Raw genomic sequence first — 26,518 nt, 5'->3', positions numbered from 1 at the left:
AGATGGGCCTGTATGAAGCACAGTCTTCCGGATCCTTCCCTTTTTTAAGGATAAGTGAAATATTGGCCTTTCTCAGAGATGGTGGGAGATAAACATGACTGTATGAATCATTAAACATATTCAGCATCGGGCCTGACAGTATACTTATAAATTCCTTATAGAATTCACTGGGAAGTCCATCAGGACTGGGTGCCTTTCCATTCTGAAGCTACCTCACAGCTTCCTGCACTTCTTGCTCTGATAATGGGGCATTGAGAAAGGACTGTTGTTCAGGAGTCACACCTGGAAGTTTCAGATCTCTCAAAAAGGATTCCATTTTGGCCTGCCCCTCCTCACAATTCTCAGACTGATATAATTTAGAGTAGAATCTCTGGAATGCCACATTAATCTTTTTAGAATCACATGTTAGGTTCCCAGACCCTTCCCTAATCGCTGTAATGGTTTGTGGGGCACTTCTGTTTCTGGCAAGGTATGCTAAGTATTTGCCTGGCTTGTCACCATCCTCGTGTAACCTTTGCTTTGCAAAAGCCAGCTCCTCCTTTGCCGTCTGCGTGAGCACGGAATTTAGTGCAGACCGCAGTGCCGTAATCCTCTGTAGTTTGATCAACAAGGGTCTGTCAAAATAGGCCTTCTCGGCTGCCTTCAACTGTGCTTCAAGGAGACGTTGCTGCTCAGACTTCTGCCGCTTCCTACTTGTGGAATATGAAATAACTAACCCTCTGGCATAAGCTTTGGCAGTTTCCCAGAGAACAGATGAACTATCAACCGAGCCTATGGTGATGTCTAGGAATGCCCGAAATTCCCTCGAGAAATACTTCACAAACTTGCTGTCCATGAGAATAAAGGGGTCCATTCGCCAGTACCTTGAATCCACTGTAACATCCTTAATTTTAATCATGAGTTACACTGGAACATGATCAGAGATGGCAATATTACCAATTGTACAGGATGCCACCAGAACCAGGGTTACCGCAGGGGTTAGAAAAAAATCTATCCTCGTGACATCTGTGCGGATTGGAGAAAATCGTGAAATCCCTACCTGTAGGGTGGAGACACCTCCAGACGTCCACCAATCCTAATTCCCCACACAAACCTAATAACTGTTTAGTTTGTGCAGAGGGTATAGAGGGACCTTTAGGCAACCTGTCTACTGTGGCGTCCATGAGGTAGTTAAAATCTCCCCCTATAATGATGTGCCGAGACTTATCAGTTTAGAAAAAGCATCTACCAAGAATTTAAGAGGATGAGCTGGGGGACAATAAACATTTAAAATGCCATATTCTTCCCCATTTATCAAGGCTTTAAGAATTACAAACCTCCTGGATGTGTCTTTAACACATTCGAACAATTTAAATGAGAGATTTTTCCTTACCAATATAGCCACTCCCCTACTTCTGATATTAAATGATGGAGAATAAACTCTGTCAAAGCCATTCTGCTGTAATTTCAGATGCTCCTTGTCATCTAAATGTGTCTCCTGCAACAAAGCAATATCCACCTCCTTTCTAAGACTCAAGAGTGCCTTCTTCCTCTTAATTGGTGAGTGACTTCCCTTGATATTCCAGGTACACAATTTCATCAAATCATTAACCATAATCTTCTGCAATTACATTTAAATTCCAGAGATGAGGAACCCGAACCACAAATTGCTGAGCCTTAGTGTCGCATTGTCCACCTAATATAAAAACTACATAAACTAAAACCACTACATTTAACAAACATACAAAATTATTAAAAATTAAAAACAACAAAAACCAGAAAGCAAACCAACATACAAAGCGCCAATAGCGCTGAGTAGGGGAACTTGCCCCCTACCCGGAGGGGGCAACTACCCGTCCCGAACTGCCTATAAATAGGCATCTAACCATCTCAACCACCTTCACCTCTCCCAGCTAGAGCTGCATTGCAAGCACAAGCTAAAAAGAATAAACACCCCATAGAATATCAATATGAATAAAAAAAATTCTTCTATTTAAAAAAATGGGGGAATAAATACCCCACCCATCCTTTGATATGTACTAACTTAGAAATTTAAAATGTACATCTTAACCACCGCCAGACATAGTTTGAATCAAATTATTATCAATAGATGAAAAAAAGGGGAAAACAAAGCTCCAACTGGATTTCCTCCATTTCTTTTACAGAATGATAAACACATACCCAAGCAACAATATGTATAAGTACTACAATTGTTTAAATTAGGTTAGTTTGTCCACAAAGTCTCTTGCCTTCTCCGATGTGTCAAAGAGATGCATGGATCCATCTAAGGTGATCCGAAGCACTGCTGGATATCTCAGGGAGTACTGAATCCCAAGCTCCTTCAGTCTTCTCTTGACACCATCATACAATTTTCGTTTCTGGTTCACCGCCGCTGAAAAGTCCTGAAAAAACATGATCTTAGACCCCTCGTAAATTAGGACCTTTGGATCCTTCCCCTGGAGTCTGGAAGCCTCCATGACACTCTCCTTATCCCGGTAATGATGGAACCGCACCAGGAAAGGACGAGGGCGTTGACCCAGACCCGACCTCCATGCTGCGACCCAGTGAGCCCCCTCTATCTTCAGTCCTCTCATGCCAGTCTCCAAGTCAAGGAATTTCGGAAGCCAATCTTCAACAAATTCCGCAGGCCACTCACCTTCCTTACCCTCAGGCAGACCGATGATCCGAATGTTTTTTCTCCTGCCCCTGTTTTCAAGATTATCCACTTGGTCATGCAAATTACGAACCTGTGTCTTCAGGGCTTGGATCTCTTCCTTGAATGAACTGGCATCAGCTTCCACCGCTGTAACCCTGTGCTCCACCTCGTCCGTCCTCTTCTCCAGGTCTCCCAGCTGCTGCTCATGCTTCTGCAGCATGAGAGAGACTGGAGCCAGCTTTTCTTCAATCTGTTTCCCCAACATCTCGCGAGATTTCGAGAGCTGGCTCACCAGGTCCTGGAGAGTAATCGGCTGTGAGGCTGCTGCAGGCCCGGCCTCGGATGCTCCTCCTCCCTTTTTAGGCACTACTGGACAGCTGAAAATACAGGTAAGTCAATTTTTAAATGCTGCTTGGGGCTCCACAATCTTTCCAATGCCCCAAAGAAATCCTGATGACCTGGGTTGGGTGAGTTAAAGAACCGTCCTGCTCCTGCTGCGATGTGAAGCTCTGCAGTGTGATCTTCTCAGATCGCCGCCATCTTAGATCCCCCATTTTGAACAATTTGATGAAACTTTGTATACTAATAGCATGTCATGACTTAATAATGAAAAACAATGCATCAAACAGGAATACCAATTTACACTTTGTGAAGTTTTTTTTTTATCCTCTCTCAACCATCCATCTATTTGTGTGAATATCATCCATGAACGGATCTTTCAAAAGATTTGGCTAGGAATTTAGTATTCCAAAAACTTTAACTTATGCAAGGAATGTTAGGGAATTAAAAACCTATTCTAACTGTTGGTAATAAGTAAATAAACCTCTTACTAATGACTCTTCTGAAGCTGGCCTGACCCAAAACTGTGAGACATGATGGGTGTAAATAAATGAAACCTCTTCAGGTGAAACATCGCTACAGTGTGCTCTATAAACAGTAACAAGCTCATCTAATTCAGACTTGTCTTCCTGTTTAAGCTATTTTTGCCCTCTCAGTCCTCTTTTTCCTTCTCACTGATGGTGTCTCTAATCTGTGTCCCTATCTTTGTCTCTCATCACTTCTGATTTTGTTTTTCACGTGTGTGCTTTCCTTTTCTCTCTCAAGAACCCCTGCTCCCAACACAGATACACACAGCCATCTTTCCGAGTCACAGAAGTTGAATCCAACTCTACCACACATTTAGGCTGTGCATTCCAGACCTAACCACTTACTGTGACAATGCGTGTCCTCAGGTCACATTTTCATTCATTCATAATTACTTTAAACTGCACCCTCTTGCTCCCAATCCTTTCACAAGGAGGACCATTTTCGCTTTGTTTACTCTGTCCAGATCTAATGTGATTTTGAATACAGTAAGTGCCTCAAATCAATGTTGAGTCACAGTTGGATCTTTTGCTTTTCTAGGGCAAAAAATACCTAATGATAAGTTGAAACACTGTACCATATATATGTAGCTTTGTGTATTTTTAGCTAAAATAATGTTTAAATAAGACCAACCACAAAATATACTCATTAAATGAAAGGAAAACACTTCAGGGCTATGGGGTAAGAGTAGGAGAATAAGAATACATGTAGTTAGGTAGTCATTCGATAGACCAGATGGCTTCCTTCTGTGCTGTTTAATTTAATTATTCCCTGATATTCTAATTATTCTATGATCTAAGTCAGATTCACAGTGATGAGCTGCACTGTTAGTATTCATCTCTGATATTAGCACCTTATTCCCATGTACCTTGCTGAGTTAGTGTAAATCCTTCCCATTCACAATAACAAATGCTCTGTCAGGGAGTCAGTCCAAGCTCTTTCCAGGTGCAAAATATCTGGCCAATACAGATTAGATTGGTGTTGAAAAAGCACAGTAGATCAGGCAGCATCTGAGGAGCAGGAAAATCGACATTTTGGACAAAAGCCCTTCATTCCTGATGAAGGGCTCCTGCCTGAATGTCGACTTTTCTGCTCCTCTGATGCTGCCTGACCTGCTGTGCTTTTCCAGCACCACTAACCTTGACTCTGATCTGCAGTCCTCACTTTTGTCTGGCCATTACAGATGTCAACTATCCTTGAGCCAGTCCCAATGTTCCAAGATTCTAAGGTTCTTCCTCCTGCACCATCCTGATTTATTCTTTTCTTCCTGTGTCAAGATTTGTGTGACGCTGAGAGTAATCTTGAGATTAAGTCATAGAGTCATATTTTAAAGACTTAACAGCAATCTAGGTACGTTCAATATATTGCATCAGTTGTATGACACTTTTATCTTTTACTCTATATTCTGTGTCCTGTGATCCTTGCCTGATGAAGGAGCAGTGCTCCAAAAGCTTGCACTTTCAAATAAAACTGTTGCAGTATTCTAGGTGTGGTCTGACTAGTCCCTTGTGTAGTTTTATCAAGTCTTCCATCTTTATCTCATACTCTTGCATTTCCTTTGAAATAAAGGCTGACAGTCCACTTGCCTTTCCAGTGCCCACTTAACTTGGATGCTAGCTCTCTGTCTGCTGCACAAGGATCCCCAATTCTCTGAGCTGTAACTTTCAGCTCTTCTATTCTTCCTGCCAATGTATGAAACCTCATATTTTCCTACATTGTATTACACCTACCAAGTTTTTGCTCACTTATTTTGTCTGTCTCCCTCTGTGTCCTCACCTCTTGTCTTCCCCCTACTTTTGGGTTTTGATAGTGTGTTCACTTAAAGTATTAGACCATGAGATGTAGGCTCAGAAGTTGTCCATTTTGTTCTTCAAGTTCATCTCACCATTGTGAGTCAATAGCTTAAAAGACTAAGACACAGGAGCAGAAGTTAGGCCATTCAGCCCATTGTGGCTGTTCCATTATTCAATCATGGCTGATAGGTTTCTCAACCCCATTCTCCCACTTTCTCCCCATAAACCTTGATTCAGTAGTCCTCCGTTTCGCATGCTGCCTTATTCCCATAACCCTTCATTCCCCCATTGATTAAAAATCTGATTTTCTCAGCCTTGAATATACTTAAAGGCCCAGCCTATCAATGGCTACCACAGATTGACTATCCTCTGAGACAAAAGAATTCCTCCTCATTTTTGTCTGAATGGCAAATCCCTTACTCTGCGATATGTCCTCTGGTCTAAAATGCTTCCTTAAGGGGAGAAAAAAACTCTCAGCATCTACTCTGTGAACACTCCTAGGAATCAAAAAGTTTGTCTCTTATTCCTTTTGAACTCAATCTCTCCTTATAAGCAAATTCATTCATATCTAGAACCAAACTAGTGAACCGTCTCTGGATGGCACCTAATGTTGGTATGTCTCCCCTTGAAAAAGCTGACAGAAACTGTTCACAGTACTCCAGCTGAGGTCTGCCTCGAGCCTTGTAGAGTTTTAGCAGGACCTTCCTATTTTTATACTCCATACTCCATACTCTTTGAAATATAGGCCAGTCTCTTTGTCTTCCCTATTACCTGCTGAGCTTGGATGCTAGCTTTTTGGAGATTAGTGTAAAGGACCCCCAAATCTCTCTATGTTGATGCTTTTGGCTGTCTTTCCCAAGAAAAAGTAGGCAATTTGGCCTATTAAGTCTGTTCTGCCACTCAGTGAGATATTAGTTGATCTGATCATGCTCAATTTCACTTTCCTGCTTTTTCCCTATAACCCTTAATTCCCTTACTGATTAAAAAACTTCTCCATCTCAGCCGTCAATTGTTCTGTGCTTCCTGATGAAGTGCAAAACCTCACATTTTTTCGCATTATACTTCATATGCCAAGTTTTTACCAATTACTCAAGCTGTGTTTACATCCCTCTATAGACTTATCATCCTCACTACTTGCTTTCCTGCAAACCTTTGTGTCGCTCACAAACTTGGTGATAGTCCAAACATTTCCATCATCCAAGTCAAGAAAATATACTGTAGCCCCAGTACTGATCAGTGTGGCACTCCACATATGCAAACTGACATCTTTAAAAGTAAGGGTCGCCAATTTATGACAGAGCATAGGAAGAATTTCTTCTCTGTGGGAATTCTTTACCACAGGGGCCTGTAGAGGCGGTGTCATTAAGTATATTTAAGGTGAGTTACTTGCTGCAGGATTCCTCGTCTCTGACCTGTTCTTATAGCCACAGTGAATTGGCTAATCCAATTCAATTAAAGGCTAGTGGTCACCATAGGATTTTGATAGTGGAAATTCGGTGAGGGGGCTTTCCAGTGTTAGCCTTTATCACTGCCTGGTGGTCACCCATTTCCTCTCTCCCTGCATACTCTTCCGCCTGTCAGATGACCACATCCAAGTGCACTATCCACATAGATTTCAGCCTCTCTGTGATACTTCAGTGATGTCAGCTACTGCTCATATTGCAAAAGCCAGAGCTCAAGTTGCTGAATTGACAACAGTTGTTGCTCAAGAGGTTTTCCAAAATAGTGAGGTTCCCACACAGCTGAGGGTGGGCATCCTCTAGCTCCCTCCTCAGTCTGCAGCATTCCTCCCACTCCTTCAAACTCCCAAATCTGTGCGTGTACAGGCCCCTCCCCGTCCTTTCCCTCTGCCTGTTCCTATTTCACCAGCTCGCTCTTCTATCCCTCTGCACTCTTCACAGCTGCCCCCATTGTGTACCACTTATGCTCTCCCTTAACCCGTCTCTCTGTCCCATAAGACCATTAGAATTGGAGCAGAAATTAAGCCATTCAGCCAAGTCCTCTCAAAATAAATGCCATCATTACGTTTGCCTTCCTAACTACTGAATGGACCTGCAAGTTTTCCTTGAGAGAAACCAGGACTAGAACTCCCAAGTCTCTTTGCACTTCAGACTTCTGAATTTTCTCCTCATTTAGAAAATAATCCATGTCTCTCTTCTTTCTACCAAAGTGCATGACCTCACACTTTCCCACTTTGCGATCCTTCTGCCTATCTTTGTGTCATTTGCAAACTTAGACAGAATGCCCTCAGTCCCTTCATCTAGATTGTTAATATATGAAGTGAAAAGTTGTGGTCCCAACACTAAGCCTTGCGCAACACCACTTGTGGTGCCATATGAGAAGGACCCTTTTATCCCCACTCTCTGCCAGACTGCCAAGCTTCTATCCAAGCCAACAGCTTGCCTCTGACACCTTTCCTTACTCAGCCTCACGTTTGGCACCTTTTTAAAGGTGGCCTTGAAGTCCAGGTCGATCATATCCATTGGCTCATCTTTGGTCTAACCTGCTCATTACTTCCTCAAAGAATTCTAACAGATTTCTCAAGCATGACCTCCCCTTGATGAAACCATGCTGAACTTTGCCCTGTTTAGCCATACCTACTCCCTGCTGTTTGTGTCCTCCCCCACCATTTTCTCTGCCATTCTAACTCTCTCAAATCTACTGTATTTTGCTGTGGGAGAGTTTGGATGGTTTCAGCATTCTTCATTAAGTTTGGGAGCGTGGCTGGAACATGGCCAAACCTCAGGGTGAGGCACTGCCTGAAGCATCAGATTTGTATTGGCTAATGCGTAGTTCCAAACATCCTAGGCAAAGCAAAGAAATTGTTAACTCCTTGTTACACTGAGTCCGCTTGTTTAGTGGTGAGAGCATGGAAACCTTTCTAGGGGATTGTCAGTACTTTCAAATGAAATTTTAATGTTCTGTTTTAGTTTTGTGAAACTGTAAGCCCCTGCAAGTGGATCCTGCTTCCCCCCACCCCCATACCTAACTTATATTCATAACTTAATGTTTGCATAAAGAACAAAATTGCACACAGTTTGTCTCAAGCACAAACTTGTTGATTAAAATAAATCCCCAAGGCCCTGATGCAAAACTAGTTTAAATCAAATAGTACCTTTATTGGCTTGTCTGATTAAAATCTCTCCATGATGTAGCCCAGTCTCCCACCCAAAACACTCAGTCATCATGACTTATTTAAGATAAATCTTCTACCAAAAAAAAATCAAAATCTCATGTTTCTGCCCTTACTCAATTCAAACCTAAACCCATGAATTTGGGACAAACACAAAGTACTGGAGAAACTCAGCAGGGATGACAACATCTGAACAAAGAGAAATAGAGTTGAAAAGTTTGAGGCTGGCTTAACTTTTATTTAAAACTAAAGAAAAAAATATCAGACTTGAAATTTCTGTCCCCCCAGATGCTGCCAGACCTGAGTTTCTCAAGCATTTTCTGTTTAAGATGTCTTGTATCTACAGTCTTCTGCTTTTATTTAACTGGATCTGTAGATCCGCGAACCAAGTCCACCATTCTTGACCTGACTGACTGCTGATAGTCTCTCTTCCCACCACCTCCCACCTCCTCCCCAATTCAAAACACACCTTGCCAGTCCACTGTTGATCGTAAGCCTGATACCGACTGATCGATCCTGACCTTTCAGCGAACTGCAGTGCCAAACTCTTTGCTTCTGCTTCAAAGAGCCTTACTCAGTGTTGATGTTATTTCACTACTGAAAACAATGAATTCTATTAAGGTGAAATATCCTGGTGTATCTGGTTCATTGTATTACAGTGCAATCCCATATCCCAGCATCCAATTGCATAACGAGCTCTGGCACCCCATGGTCCTGTACACTCCAGCACGATGGCTGCGATAGTGCACCTCCACTTTGCTTTGCCGAATGTCTCCAACATATTCTGTGAAAAAGTAACACTATCTTGAAGGTATTGAATTTGAGTAGCAATGTGAAATGCTCAGAATCAAAGAATTGTCACAGTACAGTAGGAGGCCATTCAGTCCATCATGTTTGTTCTGTCTCATTATTCTTTTTCAAATAACCATTTAATTCCCTTTTGAAAACTTCAGTTGAACCTGCTTCCATTACACCGTCAAGCAGATCATTCCAGATACTAGCTACTCAGTGTGTGAAAAAGATTTTCCTTCTATTGTGTTTACTTTTTTTCCACATTACATTAATACTCTGCCCTCTCATTCTCGACCTATTCACAAGTAATAACATTTTTCCCTATTTACTCTGCCAAGTCGTCATGTGATTTTGAATCAAGGCTACTCTCAAGGAGAATAGCCCTAGCTGCTTCAATCTGTCCAGGTAACCGAAGCTCCTCACTCCTGGACCCCATTCTCATTAACCTATTGTACACTTTCCCCAGTGCCTCATATCCGGGCTATAGTATAGCACTGAAAGTGGACGCAGTAATCCAGCTGAGACCAAATTAATGTTCTTTGTAAGTTCAACATAACTTCTTTGCTCTTGTACTCACCCTGTTAATGAAACCAAAAGTATACCTTACTAACTGTTGGTCCAACCTGTCCTGCTACCATTAATAATTTGTGTATATATACACCCAAGTCCCTGTGCTCCTGTGTCCCCTTTAGAATTCTAACCTTTATTTCTATTATCACTCCCTGTTCTTCAAAACTGTACCCCTTCACATTTCATTGCATTGAACTTCCATGTGCCATCTATCTGTCCATTGCACTGCCTAAATCCTTTTGTAGTGTTGCTTTGTTGTCCTCACAGTTCAAAATAGTTTGCAGACTCATCACTACATATCACCCCTCATTGCTGACACTCCTTTTGCTAAGGTACTATGAAAGAATTTAGTGAACAAAATTAGAGCATATGGGATAGTGACTAATATACTGGCATAGATTGATGATTGGTTAATCGAAAGAAAAATGGATTGAAATAAATTCTAGTGAAGAACTGCAGAGATTAGGACTTAGGCCCCAGCTGTTCATAATCTACATTAATGATCTGGAATTGGGTATTAAATGTAAAATTTCCACAAATTTGCAGGTGATATTAAACTACTTAAAGTGTGAATTATGAGGACGCTGCCAAGAAATTTCAAGGATAGGCTGAGAGAACGGACAAGAACATGGCAGATGTTGTAAGATGTCCATAAGTGTGAAGCTATTCACTTTGGCAAGAGAAATGGAGATTTAGAATATTTGGTAAATGTTTGAGGCTTGAGCAGCATTGATGTCCAAAGGGACCTTATGCTTGTTTGAAATTTAGCATACAGATGCAGCAAGCAGTTAAGGAAAATGGTGCTGGTCTTTATCACAAGATGATTTAAATACAGGTGCAAAAAGCCATAGAAGTGTTATAGTGTAAAAAGTGACCATTCAGCCCATCATGCCTGCTATAAGTCCATTTTCCATCTGGTCTGTAGCCTTGCAAGTTCCAGCACTTCAGGTGCAAATCCCGTTTCTTTTCAAATACGGTGAGGGTTTCTGTCTCGAGCACCAAACCATCAGTGAATTTCAGATACTACCATCCTCTCAGTGAAAGCTTTTTTTTCTCTCATTCCTTTTACCAATCACCTTACATTTGTGACACCTGACAATTAACCTCTCCACTAGGGGTAACAGGTCTTCCCTACACACTCTAACCAAACCCCTCATGATTTCAGACATCTCAATTAAGTCACCCCTCAGCCTCCTCTGTTAAAAGGAAGACAGCCCTACCCTATTCAACATTTCCTGCAGTGTTCAACTCCTGGCAACTACATATCCACTGCAATCTCTCTAGAGCAATTTTGTTCTTCCTGTAATGTAGTGACAAGAATTGTAAACAAATTCCAGGTTTAACCTGACCAGCCTTATATATAATTCCAGTGTTATGTCACTGATTTTATATTCAGTACTTCACCAAAAGGAAAGCATCCTTTGTGCTTTCTCTGCCACCTCCTCTACCTTTTTCTGTCACCTTCATGAACCTGTGGATGTGAACTTCAAGGTTTCTCAATTCCTCAACCTTGTTCAATACCCTTCCGATTTATTGGTATTTTGCTTTATTTACCCTCCCCACATACATAACTTAGTATTTGTCTGAATTTATCACCTTTCAACCCCCTAAAGCAAACCGTGAATATCACCCTGCAATGGACAGCCGTTCTCTCCACTGTCAACTACCTGGCTCATTTTTGTCACCTGCAAATTTCCCAAAGATGCCTCCCACATACAAGTCCAAAATTATTATATACCACAAACAGCAAGAGATTCAAACTGAGTCCAGTGGAGTGCTACTGGAAATCGCATCCCAGTCGCAAAAACATCTGTTGACCATTGTTTTCTGTCACTGCACCCATTTTTGATTCCAGCTTGCTACATTGGAGTTGTCGATAGTGTGGAGGGCTGTTGTGGGTTGCAAAGGGATATTTACAGGATATCAGAACTGGGCTGATAAGTGACAGATGGAAATCAACCTGGAAAAATGTGATGCTGTTCACTTTGAAAGGTCGAATTTGAATGCAGAATAGAATTAAAGGCAGGGTTCTTGGCAGTGTGGAGGAACAGAAAGATCTTTGGGTCCATGTCCATGGATCCTTCGAAATTGCCAACCAGTTTGATAGAGTTGTCAAGAAGGCATATGGTGGTTTGGCGTTCATTAGCAGGGGGAATGAGTTTAAGAGCCACAAGGGTATGCTGCAGCTCTATAGAGCCTTGATTAGACCACACTTGGAATATTGTGTTCAGTTCTGGTTGCCTCATTATAGAAAAGATGGGGAAGCTTTAGAGAGAGTGCAGAGGAGATTTACCAGGATGTTGCCTGGACTGGAGGGCATGTCTAATGAAGAAAGGTTGAGGGAGTTACGGTTTTTTTTCATTGGAGCAAAGAAGGATGAGAGGTGACTTGATAGAGCTATATAAGATGTTGAGAGACATAGAGTGGATAGCCAGAGATTTTTTCCTCATGGTGGAAATGTCTATCATGAGGAGGTCATAATTTTAAAGTAATTGGAGGAAGGTTCAGGTAGATTCGTTGCAGAGAGGAGTGGGTGCATGGAATGCCCTGCCAGTAGTGGTGGTAGAGTCAGATACACTAGGGACATTTAAGCAACTCTTGGATAGACAGTGGAAGATAGTACAATAAAGGGTATGTAGGTTAGTTTGATCTTTGGCACAACATAAAGGGCTGAAGGTTCTGTGCTGTGCTGTACTGTTCTATGTTCTATTCACTTACGTCTTGTGTTTTCATTTTACCAACCAGTTTGCCATGTGAGACCTTGTTAAATGCCTAAAAAACAAGCACTAGATTACTCTCATCAATCATCCTTGTTAATTTATCAAAAAATTCAAACAAATTAGTAAGGTACAACCATTCTTTAACAAAAAGAAGCCTTGTATCAGTTACATAGAAAATTAGTGAAATCACACCTAGAATATTGTGTGCGATTCTGGTCTACACGCCTAAGAAAGGATGTACTTGCTATAAAGGGGGTGCAGTGGAGATTCTTCAAACAGATTGTTGGGAATGGAGAGAACACAATGAAGGGAGATTGAGGAGAGTTTGTTTGTATTATCTACAAACGAAAAGAATGACCTGCAATCTCATTGGAACATACAAAATTCTTCAAGGGCTAGATAGGGTAGTTGCAGAAAAGAAGTTTCTTCTGGCTAGAACCAATGACACATTATCAAAACAAGGCTAACTATATAGGACTGAGATGAGAAAGTATTTCTTCACTCTGAGGGTAGTGGATGTTTGGAATTCTCTCCCAGAAAGGAGCAGAAGTTATGTCATTGAATATGTTGAAGATAGAGATCAATTAATTTTCTAGATACAAATGACATCAAGGAATATGCAGATGGAGTTGAAGTAGATAATCTGAATTGATCCAATCGAATGTGAGCAGGTTTGAAGGTTGAATGTCATTTTCTGCTCCTTTTGTTCCTCCAATGATAGAAAGTTTTATATCATGCTGTTTCTGGATCTTTTCTGCATCTACCCTGTCTAGCCCTTGAAGAATTTTGTAAGTTCCAATGCGATGGTGGCTCATTCTTCTAACCTCAGATCATACAAACCCACTCTCCTCAATCTCTCCTCCTGTACGTGTCTGAAAATGTGAACTCTAGTTTCTCTCCTGTTCTGCATCGCTGCAGCCAGAGCAAAGAAAATTACCCCATACTATTTGTGTTTGTGCATTTATGGCTGTTTAACTAGGGCGAAATCTTTTCACAGATTGGCACCTTTCTGCCTAACTTAGCTGAAATGTATACATCAGACTGGCCTCTGCAGTCTGCTTTCATCAGTGATCAAACACATTTGAAATGTTCTTCTGTTGGACTTAATGATGGATTCTGCTGAGTATTCCGAAAAGTTTGGGGTAGTCATTAACAACTTGATGTGTTCTGATTAGATTCACAGAGGTGAAACGGCACTAAACCTTATTCTGGTTGATTCTGTAACATGGTACAGCTAAACAGTAGATCATTTATCTTGGGCAAAAAGGTTTTTAAAAATCTGAATCAAAGAACAAGAACAACGAAAATTGCGGCAGAAGAACAGGCCCTTCAGCCCTCCAACCCTGAGCCAGTTAGTTCTGTCCCATGTGCTCACATCCTGAGTTTGTGAAAGGGATAAAGCAAGCCTTTCTAATCTGATTAGCAGCCTATGTAACTTTGGGTTTCTGCTGTAGACTGTTGGTAAGTGGGATCATTTTGCTGTGTGCAGCTGTTTGAGAGTGCAGTATTACCAGTGTTTAACAATTCTTGCCCTGAGGGTTTGGAGAATTACTGTGGCATCTGCATTAATTCTTTTGTGGTTGGTTTAATGGACATATCCTGTCGCGTGGATACTGACAAGTTAGCCGTGTCGAAGACCCACCTGTCTGATGTCAGCACCTGGGAGTGTCAGAGAACGTTGCAGCTTTGAAGTAATTTATCGAGAGACTGACAGCTGGCAGCAGCTGGGAGTTCAGTGGAAAGAGCTAAATGCTCCGAGGGCGTCTGATCCAACATCAGCACAATTGTCCAGGTTTTTTTTTTGAGAGACACACCTTGACTGGCGGCATATTGCGAAAGAAGGCAGGTGTTAGCTGACAGGACTTGGCACACACACACATGCGCACACGGAATACTTGCAAAGGAGTGCATTTTCTAAAATCAAACAGGGTGTGGGGGTTGGGGGTGGTCTGCTGAAGTAGAGTGAAGGTGTGGAGGGTTAACCTTAAATTAATGTTTGAAAACTTAACAAGGAAAATAAAGTTGTGAGCATTGAGATATGTTTGGAACAATTGAAGTGCAATAACTGTGAAATAAAGGGTAAGCAGTAAAAAAAAACTTGCATTTATATAGCATGTTTCACTGTCAATGAAATAGTTTGTGAAATATAATTACTGTTGTAAAATAGCAATGTCACAAATAATTAATGCACAACAAAAATTCCAGATGGCTGAGTAGTTTGGTTTTGTGACACTTATTGCCAGATTAATATCAGTCAGGACACTAAAAATAAATTCTCTGCACTACTTTACAATAGTGTCACGTGATCTTTTATGTCAACCTTCGAGAACAGACATGGCATCAATTAAATGTTTCATCAACAAGACAGTATCTCCAACAGTGGTGCACCCCTTCAATATTTAGAGGGTCAGCCAAGATTTTGTGCTCCTATCAATGAAGTCAGGCTTAAACCCACAAGATTAAGACCTAAAGTCAAGTGTTTGATCCACTGGATCGCAGCCAACACATGGAGCATTCAGCAGTTCTGAATCTTGTACTTGGGCTATGGGTCATCCTGGGGTCAGAAGGTTTTGCTGCATTTGGCAGGGCTGGTTCAGTCTTGTACCATCCTGCTGTTCGCAATGGAGCCAGTTGGGGACAGACAGGAAAGATTTCCCCTAGTACTGGATGTCCCAGCCCAGAGAAAGATACTGCATAAAGTTGATTAAAAAATTGTTTACCTAAAAATCATAATTCTATTGACTATTACTTTCTTCTGTAAAATGCAGGTGTATGCTGGCGAGCTTAAAACTGACCCTTTTTACTACCTATTTTGAAGTATAAGCAGAGAGATATTTAATGAGGGTCACTGTTGTCTAGAAATTCTTTTGAAGGAAAGCACTAGCTGAGATTGCAGTTTAGTTTAAACTTGGATTGAGCAGATCCATTTCCTACTGATGGCCTTATAGCAAGCTCCACATTAATGTAACTGGCTCAAAGTGCAAATGGACCTGCTCCATTCTCTCCAGACACAGTATCATAGGATGGTTAAGAACAGCAGGAAGCTAAAACTTCATTTTCCAATTATCTGAAGTTTATATTCTCTGGTACTTATACCAGTTTTCCCTGGCTGCTCTGCCCAGACGGCACAGGAATTTAAATACCTCAATTAAACCACCTCTGAACCTACTCTGGCACTACACACACACTTTCTCCAAACTATCGATATAACTGAAGTCCCTCACCACTGGACCCATTTTTGTGAATCTTTTCCGCATCAATTTTAATGTTTTACATCCTTCCTAAAGTGTGGTGTCCTGAGCTGGATGCCTCACAGCGCCAGAGACCCGGGTTCAATTCCTGCCTCAGGCGAGTGACTGTGTGGAGTTTGCACGTTCTCCCCGTGTCTGCGTGGGTTTCCTCCGGGTGCTCCGGTTTCCTCCCACAGTCCAAAGATGTGCAGGTCAGGTGAATTGGCCATGCTAAATTGCCCGTAGTGTTAGGTAAGGGGTAAATGTAGGGGTATGAGTGGGTTGTGCTTCGGCGGGTCGGTGTGGACTTGTTGGGCCGAAGGACCTGTTTCCACACTGTAATGTAATCTAATCTAATCAATATTCAGTGCAGGCTAAACCAGCATTTTACACAAGTTTATTATAGCATCCTTGCTTTTGTATATTGTGCCCTCCTTATGACGCCTAGAATTCTGTATGCTTTAGAAATAGCACTTTTGCCTTGTTCTGCTACCTTCAGTCTTTCATGCAAATATGCGCACGCACGCATACACATCCATCTGCTTCTGCAGGAAACAGCAAATGAGGATAAAAGGTTCTTTTTCTAGTTGGTGACAAGTGGGGTTCCACAGAGATCAGTGCTGTGACCGTAACTGAGAGTTGGAAGAAGACTGAACGTACTGTTGCCAAATTTGTAGACAACACAAAATTAGGTGGAAAGGCTGTTTGCAAGAGGGATGCAAACCGTTTAAAGAGAGCTATTGATTGCTTAAGTGGGCAAGAAGTTGGCAAATAGAATATATTGTGGGAAAATGAGGTGGTTCATTTTGGAAGAGACCAAAGAAACAGTATTATTTCAATAAGACCGTAAAATAATTGGAGCAGAATTAGGCCATTCAGCTTAGAGTTTCCTCCGCCATTCAATCATGGTTGATAAGTTTCTCAGCCCCATTCTCCTGTCTTCTCCCTGTAACCCTTGATCCCTTTGCTAATCGAACCAAATCAAGTCATATCTGTCTTAAATTCATCCAATGACTTGATCTCTATAGCCCTCTTACAGCGCAGATTGCCCACCCTCTGGCTGAAGAAATTTCTCCTCATCTCAGTTCTAAAGGGTTGTCCCTTCACTCAGCTTCCCCCTATTCCTCTAAGTGTCATTGAGTTCTCAACTGTTTCTCATATGGCAACCATTCATTCCCAAGATCATTCATGTAAACCACCTCTGGACCCCGCCAATGCCAGCATGTCCTTCCTTGTATGCAAAAGGCTAGCGCACACGTACAGCAGGTGATCAAAAAGACTAATGGTATGTAGGCTGTTATTTCAAGATATTTGAAGTATAAGACGAGGGAAGTGTTGCAGCGACAGTACATCTGGAGCAGTTTTGGTCCCCTTATTTAAGAAAAGATTATATTTCATTGAAGACAGTTCGCTAGGTTTGGAAAATTGTCTTATGCGGTTAAGACTTTACTCACTGGAGTTTAGAAGAATGCAAAGTGATTTCATTGGTATGCATTCTTACGGGGCTTGACAGGAAAAATGCTGTGCAGATATTTTTCCCTTGTGGGAGAGTCCAGGACCAGAGGACATAGCCTTAGGATAAAAGGTGCTAATTTAAGACTGAGAGGAAGAGGAATTGCTTCTCAGCATTGAGAGTCTTTGGAACTTTTACCACCAAGAGCTGTTGGGTGCAGAGGTCTTGTGTATATTTAAGGGTGAAATAGATAAGATACTTGATCGCTTGGTTAATCAAGGGTTGTGGGGAAAGGGCAAGAAAGTGGGCATAGGGGCTGTGATCCAAGTGAACAATGTATCAAGTTCAATGAGCCGAATGACTGCCACCTAGTTCCATTTCTTATGATCTTATGCACGCCTTTGTTTTAACCATTGCTGAAAAGCGCAATGAAGTTAAAATCTTTCACTCATCAGCACTACAATGTTTGTATATCCTTTGTATTATTTCTCTGCCTTCTTTCTCGCAACCATATTAATTTTGCTTCCAATCATGAGTTGACAGTAACAGTTGCTTGCCTCTGCTGTATGTGGTGGGGTTGCAACTTGACAACCCACAGCAAGGCGTTCATGGCACCACTTATGTGAATACTGCCCTGTTAGATCATCATGAAATCTCTCCTGATTCCTGTAAACTAGAAGGATGGGCTTAAATTAAAATTCTGAATTTGTGCAGATCTTTTGCATGTGTAGTGACAGAAGAGTCAGTTCCACTTAATGCTACTTTGTAAGAACTTTTTGTCAGCTGCACAACACCTGAAGGCAAGGAGCGATTGCATGATATTGCTCACCTGTTTGTTGAGGTAAAGACAGATTTACACTGACAGGGGTCATGCTCTCCTCCGGGTTTATCTCTGACCCACATCTTGCCTTTTAATGCATATTGTATTCGAACAGTGGGGGACATACCTCTTCTCAAAAGCACACACACTTTGTTTTAAATCACTGTTCTCTGCTTTCTGGAGATGCTGACTTGTAGAATGCTTCATCATTGACATTGAGTGAGAGTATACAGGTCAGTACTGAGAAGGTACGTTGTAGCTGCTCCATATTTTGTTCATAATTAAACTCCATGCATGCCAACAGTCTAGCAAGGCTAAGCGAATAAGCAGCAATAAACAGTCATCTTTTTTCCCTAAACTTTTGCGCACTTAAGGTACCTTAACATCCTGAGATGTTCCTTTGATAGCCATCAAATATATTTAATTGTTGCTAAAAAATTCAATATCTTGATGAAAGGTTTACCAGTGTGACTTCCTTTAGCAGAGTATTTTTTTATTCAAGTGATTAATGAAAGTAAAAGTGATCTTTGCCTTAAACTTCACAGTTGATATGGATTTGATTAGAATAAGTTCGGTAACTTTTTAAGTTGTTTTTTAAATCTTTCATGCAAATTAATTTTCTGAAGAGCCAACTCCAATAAGGACTAATGGCTGTGAGTTTATGTGGGGTAAAAATTCCTTAGGCTGGCCTGTATATTACATCAGCATCTCACTACACAAGTGAAATGATCCCAGTAGGTAGGGTTGCATCATTATGATCAGAGAGAATGAAAGCTTGCACAAGTAAAACTTAAGGTAATCTGAGGAACGAAAATACAGATGCAGGCAGTGAAACCAAATATGTTAATGCTTCTCAAGGAGAAGCTAGAAAGGTTCTTGTAAGATTTGGCTTATTAGAAATGTACTTTTGGAGCATTGTGGGCAGTTCTAGTCGCTACACTACAGGAAGGATGTGAAGCTTTTGGAGAGAGTGCTGAAGAGGTTTACGAGGATGTTGTTGAAACTTTATTGCTGGAACAGCACAGCAGGTCAGGCAGCATCTAGGGAACAGAAGATTCGACGTTTCGGGCACATGCCCTTACGAGGATGTTGCCTGGATTGAAGTGTATTAGCTGTAAGGAGAGGTTAAACAAGCTTGAATGTTTTCCTTAGGGTATCAGAGGCTGAGGGGCAACCTGGTAGAAGTATATAAATGATGATAGGCATGGATAGGGTGGATAGACAGAATCTTTTCCCCGAGTAGAAATGTGAAATGCTCGGGGGCGTAGATTTAGTGTGAAGGGGAAAATTTAATGGAGCAGTTAAAGGCAGGTTTTTTTTTAATGGGCTGGTCGGCCAGGGGAAATTGTAGAAGTAGAAATTATAGCAACGTTTGAGACATTTGGACAAACACATGAACAGGAAATAGAGGGATACAGCCATGTGCAGGCAGATGACATTAGTTTAGAATGATCTGGTCAGCTCAGTCATGGTGGGCTGAAGGGCCTGTTCCTGAGCTGTACGTTCTGTATACCAGGGAGGGTTTGATATGCTAAAGGTTTCTTGTCTAAAATTTACCAAGTTACAGAATCTGTCAAAATGAACTTAGTTTACTGACATTTGGCCAGGCTATATCTGTACTTATCATTAAATATGCTAGAGTCAGTTGAGATAATGATATTTACAAATGTCAGTTGAAACTGTCCTCCATGTTTCCTTAATTCATTGCTTGAGGGTGCAATTGAGGTGAATTGCAGTTGGGGCCTTTTCAGTTGAAAAACTTCTGAATTTAAAAGCTTCCTATATTTTCTTGAACTCTTAAGATAGGACATTCTTCTTGTGTGGACCCAGCAGTACTGCACATTCCACATGTGCATGTCACCACCCCACAGTTCCAAACACAATTACTTATTTCCCTGGACTTGGAAGTTGCAGGCCAGTAAGTGAGTAATTGAACAATTCTGGCTGTGCTTGTTTGGAAAAAGCAGTATTGGTTCCACCGAGCCTGTTAGTCATTTGATCTTGTTCCTTCATAATACCAATGGAGGCTAACGAATTAGGATAAATCCATATTGATGTCATGAAAACAGTACATCTCACAGAAGAGGAAGTGCTGGAAGTCTTCAAAAAGAAGCATAAAGGTAGATGAATCTCTGGGACCTGATGAAGTGTATCCCAGGACATTGCAGGAAGCTAGGGAAGAAATTGCAGAACCCCTAGCAGAGATATTTCTATCACCTACAGCAACGAGTAAGGTGCCAGAGGACTGGAGGGTGGCTAATGTTCCTTTATTTAAGAAAGATTATAAGATAGTTGAACTATAGACCTGTGAATCTGACATCAGTATTAGATAAACTGTTGCAGGAGATTCTGAGAGAGAGGATTTGCAAACATTTGGAGAGGGAAGGACTGATTAGGAATAGTCAATATGACTTTGTGCATGAGAAATGGTGTCTCACTAACTTGATTGAGTTTTTTGAGGACACAACCGAAAAGAGTAGTAGATATTGTCTACATGGACTTTAATAAAGCCTTTTGTCAATATTCTGCATGGTCGACAAATAAGTAAAGTTAGATCACAAAGGCTTCAGAGATAGCTTGTCAGTTGAATACAAAATTGGCTTGACAGTAGGCGGTGGAGGAAGGTTGGTTATCCGGATGGAAGTCTGTAACCAGTGGTGTTCCACAGGGTTGAGTGCTGGGTCCAATTTTGTTAGTCACATGAAAGATATAGATGAGAATTTAGGAGGTACGTTTGCAGATGACACCAGAAATGTTGGCGTGGTCGCCAGTGAAGAAGGCTATCTAAGATTACAAATGGATCTTGACCAGTTGAACCAGTGGGCTGAGGAGTGACAGATGCAGTTTAATTTGGATAAATGCATTTTGGTAAAGGAAACAAGGGCAGAATTGATACAATTAATGGTAGGGCCGTGGGTAACGTTGTTGAATAGAGACACCTAGGATTCGGGTACATAGTTCTTTTTGAAATTTGCATCACAGACAGCGTGGTTAAGACATTGTTTAGAACGTTTGTGTTCATTGCTTAGACCATTGAGTATGAGAGTTGGGACGTTATGTTGAAGTTGTACAGGGTTTTGATGTGACCACTTTTGGAGTGCTATGTACAGTCTGGTTGCTGTGTTACAGCAAGGATATTTTAAAATTGGAGACTGTTCAGAAACGTTTTACCAGGATGTTGCTGGGAATGGAGCGTTTGAGTAATATGGATAGTTTGGGACTTTTTCCTCAGTGGAGCATTGGACATTGAGGGATGACCTTATAGAGGTTTATAAAATTATGAGGCATATAGATAAGGTGAATAGCAAAGGTCTCTTCCCTGGAGTGACAAGTTCAAAACTAGAGGGCATATTTTTAAGGTGAGAAGAAAGATTTGAAAAGGACCTAAGGGACAACTCTTTCACACACAGTGTGGTTCATATGTGGAATGAACTGCCAGTGGAACTGGAAGTGGCAGGTACAGTCAGAACATTCAAAAGATATTTGGAAAGGTGCATGAATGTGAAAGGTTTGGAGGGATATGGGCCAAACGCAGGCAAGTGAGACCAATTTAATTTGGGAAACTTGGTCAACATGGATGAGTTGGACCGTGCTATAGGACTCTAATACCACCTCCTTGATTATTTCAGTGGTGCATGTGAGCTTTCAACGAAACACACCAATAATATGCAATGAGTTTCAACTCCAGTACACTTTTACTACATTATAAACTTCCATATGAACTGCAGCTATAGGAATTGACTATTAGTATCGTATGCACTTGCAAGATTCAGTTCATCCATATTTAATAATTTACTTAGAGTCTCAGAGATGTACAGCGCGGAAACACACACTTCGGTGCAACGCGCCCATGCCGACCAGATATCCTCACCTAATCTAGTCCCATTTGCCAGCACTTGGCCCGTATCCCTCTAAACCCTTCCTAATAATATACCCTTTCAGATTCCTTTTAAATGCTGCAATTGTACCAGCCGCCTCCATTTCCTCTGGCAGCTCATTCCATACACACACTACCCTCTGCGTGAAAATGTTGCTCCTCCAGTCCCATTTGTATCTTTCCCCTCTCACCTTAAACCTATGCCCCCTAGTTCTGGACTCCCTCACCCCAGGGAAAAGACTTTGTCTGTTTATCCTATCCATGCCCCTCTTGATTTTATCAACCTCGATAAAGTCACTCCGCAGCCTCTGACACTGCAGGGAAAACAGCCCCAGCCTATTCAACCTCCCCCTACAGCTCAAATCTTCCAACTGAGGCAACATTCTCGTAAATCTTTTCTGAACCCTTTCAAGTTTCACAACCTCCTTCCAATATTCCAACAGTGGGCTAACCAATGTCCTGTACAGCCGCAACGTGACCTCCCAACTCCTATACTCTATATTCTGACCAATACCTAAACTTGTAAGATTTCTAATATAATTTGCTAATCCATAATCCTGTTCTTCACACTTGTGATGTTTTAAGACTGGCAGCTCAAATGCAATGAGGGGTCAATCAAAAACTGTGAATTGAATCAACTGTTGCTATATAAATGTCAAGCTCAATACTGTTTCTCCTGTTTCTACCAGTATTCTCCAGAACTCAAGAAATTATACTGTCAGATTGCCAAAACATGTCCAATCCAGATCAAAGTGATGACACAACCACCACAAGGTGCTGTGATTCGGGCCATGCCAGTGTACAAGAAGGCAGAGCATGTTACTGAAGTGGTAAAAAGATGCCCAAATCATGAGCTGAGTCGAGAGTTCAATGATGGTAAGGCTACCTGACTGTTTCTTTAAATATCAGAATTTTAAAGGAGCAGGGCTTCTGGGGTAAGAAGGGGATGTGGAGAGACTTATGGGAGCTGAATGACCAACATTTTGCATTTATTTGTATGTTCTTGTGCCAGAAACTTCTCATCACTTTAAGACACCTAACTGATAAAGGACTCTTCATCTATTCTCTACTCAAAATACATTATCACGTAGACAATGCCCTGTTAAGGCTGAAGTGATTAAGGTTTTCATGTACAGTTTTAGAATAATACACTTTCAATCCCTTCCTAAATGTCAAAAATCTCAACACCAGGTTATAGTCCAACAAGTTTAATTGGAAGCACACTAGCTTTCGGAGCGACGCTCCTTCATCAGGCAATCACCTGATGAAGGAGCGTCGCTCCGAAAGCTAGTGTGCTTCCAATTAAACCTGTTGGACTATAACCTGGTGTTGTGTAATTTTTAACTTTGTACACCCCAGTCCAACACCGGCATCTCCGAATCATTCCTAAATGTCTGTGTTGCCTTCTTTTACTCTGTAGACTGCCCACATGTGACATACAGCCTGTAGTATTGCTCAGAGAGCAACAGCTGTTTAATCCCTAAAGTTAGAGAAAATGAGGACCGCAGATGCTGGAGGTCAGAGTTGACGAGTGTGGTGCTGGAAAAGCACAGCCGGTCAGGCAGCATCCAAGGAGCTGGAGAATCCACATTTCGAGCATAAGCTGTTCATCAGGAGTCGCTGGTGAAGAGCTTATGCTCGAAATGTAGATTCCCCTGCTCCTCGGATGCTGCCTGACTGGCTGTGCTTTTCCAGTACCACACCCTTTGACTTTAATCCCTAAAGTTGTCTACTCTAAGGTTTTTTCAATGATAGGTAAGGCTGAGTAACTCATTAACAGAATGCTGCATCAAAACTAAGATAACCAAAAAAATGCTTTATGATCTGTCACACTTTTTGACCAATCTTCAAATTGTTAGGTTTTGGTGTCATTGAAATGTCATACTGTACTCATTTTCTGTGTGCAATCAGATACTATATAATTGGTATACATTCATTAACAGTGCGATGAATCTTTAGACTAATATTGGCTAGAGCTTTTTACTTCTGAGCTTTCAAGCTCATGTTCTCCCACCTATTTAAAGTTAATTGAGGGTTTCTATTCATAGGATGGCACAGAAAGCTAAAAAAAATCCAAGGCATCATACCATAATTAAATCCAGTCTTCAGCTCCTTAAATTTTCCTGAACGTAGTTGTCAGGTTTGACCTGTAGCTGAACACTTCTTCAGTACTCCAGTTTTATAGTATTTGTTAAACCAAATTGAAATAATGTGAGGTCTGATACTTTTGGTCCATCGTTAAAAATGATTGGTAGGTTGATATCCATAAGTAGGATGCAGCCAGTGTAATTCTGATTTGGTGGGTTTTGTCAGTTTCTTCACATTGATAAGAAGGTCAAGATTGTATTTCAAACAAGCTGACTTTATTTCAAGACCGGGTTGTTCAATGATGTGCAGCGTGCAACCTCACCCCATACATCAGCAACAGGTAACACTGAACTGCAACCTATATGCATATAATACAAGCCATAGTATGTGTGCAAGTAAGGGTTGCAGATCATCACATTGCTGCGTCAGATGCTGTTACTTGCACAGTTGGGGAGGAGATTTTGCTGTAGTGATATTGTCATAACACAAATAATAAAGAAAACCAGGTGCTCAGAAATTGCTGGAAAAATGCAACAATTCTGACAGCATCTAAAGAAAAAGCAGAATTAATGTTTAAGGTCCAGTGACCACCACTAGATCTGAGGTAAAAACAATGACTGCAGATGCTGGAAACCAGATTTTGGATTAGTGGTGCTGGAAGAGCACAGCAGTTCAGGCAGCATCGGAGGAGCAGCAAAATCGAAGTTTCGGACAAAAGCCCTTCATCAGGAATAAAGGCAGAGAGCCTGAAGCGTGGAGAGATGAGCTAGAGGAGGGTGGGGGTGGGTAGAAAGTAGCATGGAGTACAATAGGTGAGTGGGGGAGGGGATGAAGGTGATAGGTCAAGGAGGAGGGTGGAGTGGATAGGTGGAAAAGAAAGGCAGGTAGGACAAGTCATGGGGACAGTGCTGAGCTGGAAGTTTGGAACTAGGGTGAGGTGGGGGAAGGGGAAACGAGGAAACTGTTGAAGGCCACCTTGATGCCCTGGGGTTGAAGTGTTCCGAGGCGGAAGACGAGGCGTTCTTCCTCCAGGCGTCTGGTGGTGAGTGAGTCCTCCAATCAATCACACCACCCTGTGGCCCAGCATTTCAACTCCCCCTCCCATTCTGCTGAGGACATGGAGGTCCTGGGCCTCCTTCACTGCCACTCCCTTATCTTCCGCCTCGGAATACTTCAACCCCAGGGCATGAATGTGGACTTCAACAGTTTCCTCATTTCCCCTTCCCCCACCTCACCCTAGTTCCAAACTTCCAGCTCAGCACTGTCCCTATGACTTGTCCTACCTGCCTATCTTCTTTTCCACCTTTCCACTCCAACCTCCTCCTTGATCTATCACCTTTATCCCCTCCCCCACTCACCTATTGTACTCCATGCTACTTTCTCCCCACCCCCACCCTCCTCTAGCTTATCTCTCCAAGCTTCAGGTTCTCTGCGTTTATTCCTGATGAAGGGCTTTTGCTGCTCCTCGGATGCTGCCTGAACTGCTGTGCTCTTCCAGCACTACTAATCCAAAACCTCTAGATCTGATTATGGTCACCAAAATGTTGGTGTATATGCTGAAGGTGAGATGGGGGAATGGGGGAAGGCTGAAGTGTAAATGATAGATAGTATTCTGCTCGAATGAGTCCTTCACTATAATTTGTTTGATTTCCTGATGTAAAAGCTGAATATTGGGGGAAATATCATTGTCTTTGATTTTATGAATGATTAAGTCACTCCCTTTTAACTAAACATTGTTCCTGTAGGTCAAGTGGCCCCACCAAGTCACCTAATCCGAGTGGAGGGAAGCAGCCATGCCCAGTATGTTGAGGACCCAATTACTGGGAGGCAAAGTGTCATGGTGCCCTATGAACCACCACAGGTAAGGTATATCCCCTTGATCTCTACGTTGCTAATCAGTTTTGAAGTAAGGAACATGTTTGAGAGTGGAAAGTAGTCTGCCCACTGATTATTTCACTGTCTCTGGGATTGTGTTGCTGACTTGGTTTTAATGATTATAGCTGTGCATATTGAGCACCTTTTTTATACTTTACCCAGTGAGTTGTCTGCTGTTTTAACACTCCACACCACTGAATCATCAATCCTTTTACACTCTGTCTCAGTGAGTCATCTTGCTCCTTTTACACTTTGCCCTGATGAGTCATCTGCACTTTTTGCATTCTACCCTGGTGAGTCATCTGGTCTTTGTATACTCTGCCCCAGTGAGCTGTCTGCCCATTTTATTAGATTAGATTCCCTACAGTGTGGAAACAGACCCTTCAGCCCAACAAGTCCATACTGACCCTCCAAAGAGTAACCCACCCAGACCATTTCCCTACCCTAATGCACCTAACACTATGGGAAAATGAGCATGGCCAGTTCACTTGACCTGCACGTTGTGGGAAGAAACCGGAGCACCCAGAGGAAACCCATGTAGACACACGGAGTGTGCAACCTCCACACAGACAGTTGCCCGAGGAGGTAATCGAACCCTGGCGCTGTGAAGCTGTAGTGCTAACCACTAAGCCACCATGCTGCCCACTGATATGGAAAAGAAAATTCAA

The 26,518-nt window shown here is 41.8% G+C and overlaps 1 protein-coding gene across 3 annotated transcripts in view; it reads left to right on the top strand.

The window, feature by feature from the left end:
• tp63 (tumor protein p63) overlaps positions 1 to 26,518 on the top strand; it is a 116,408-nt gene that overhangs the window by 59,552 nt on the left and 30,338 nt on the right. For all 3 annotated transcript variants that reach the window (XM_087993413.1, XM_043702555.2, XM_043702556.2), the window contains exons 3-4: positions 22,577 to 22,763; positions 25,721 to 25,836. In XM_087993413.1, the coding sequence (XP_087849539.1) occupies positions 22,577 to 22,763; positions 25,721 to 25,836 (303 nt within the window). The remainder of the gene's footprint in view (positions 1 to 22,576; positions 22,764 to 25,720; positions 25,837 to 26,518) is intronic.

This window comes from Chiloscyllium plagiosum, unplaced genomic scaffold (assembly GCF_037043375.1).
Source record: "Chiloscyllium plagiosum isolate Xiang-an unplaced genomic scaffold, Cpla_swu_hap1 HiC_scaffold_13, whole genome shotgun sequence".
Classification (NCBI taxonomy): Eukaryota; Metazoa; Chordata; class Chondrichthyes; order Orectolobiformes; family Hemiscylliidae; genus Chiloscyllium; species Chiloscyllium plagiosum.
This window is presented reverse-complemented; position numbering and strand designations above follow the sequence as displayed.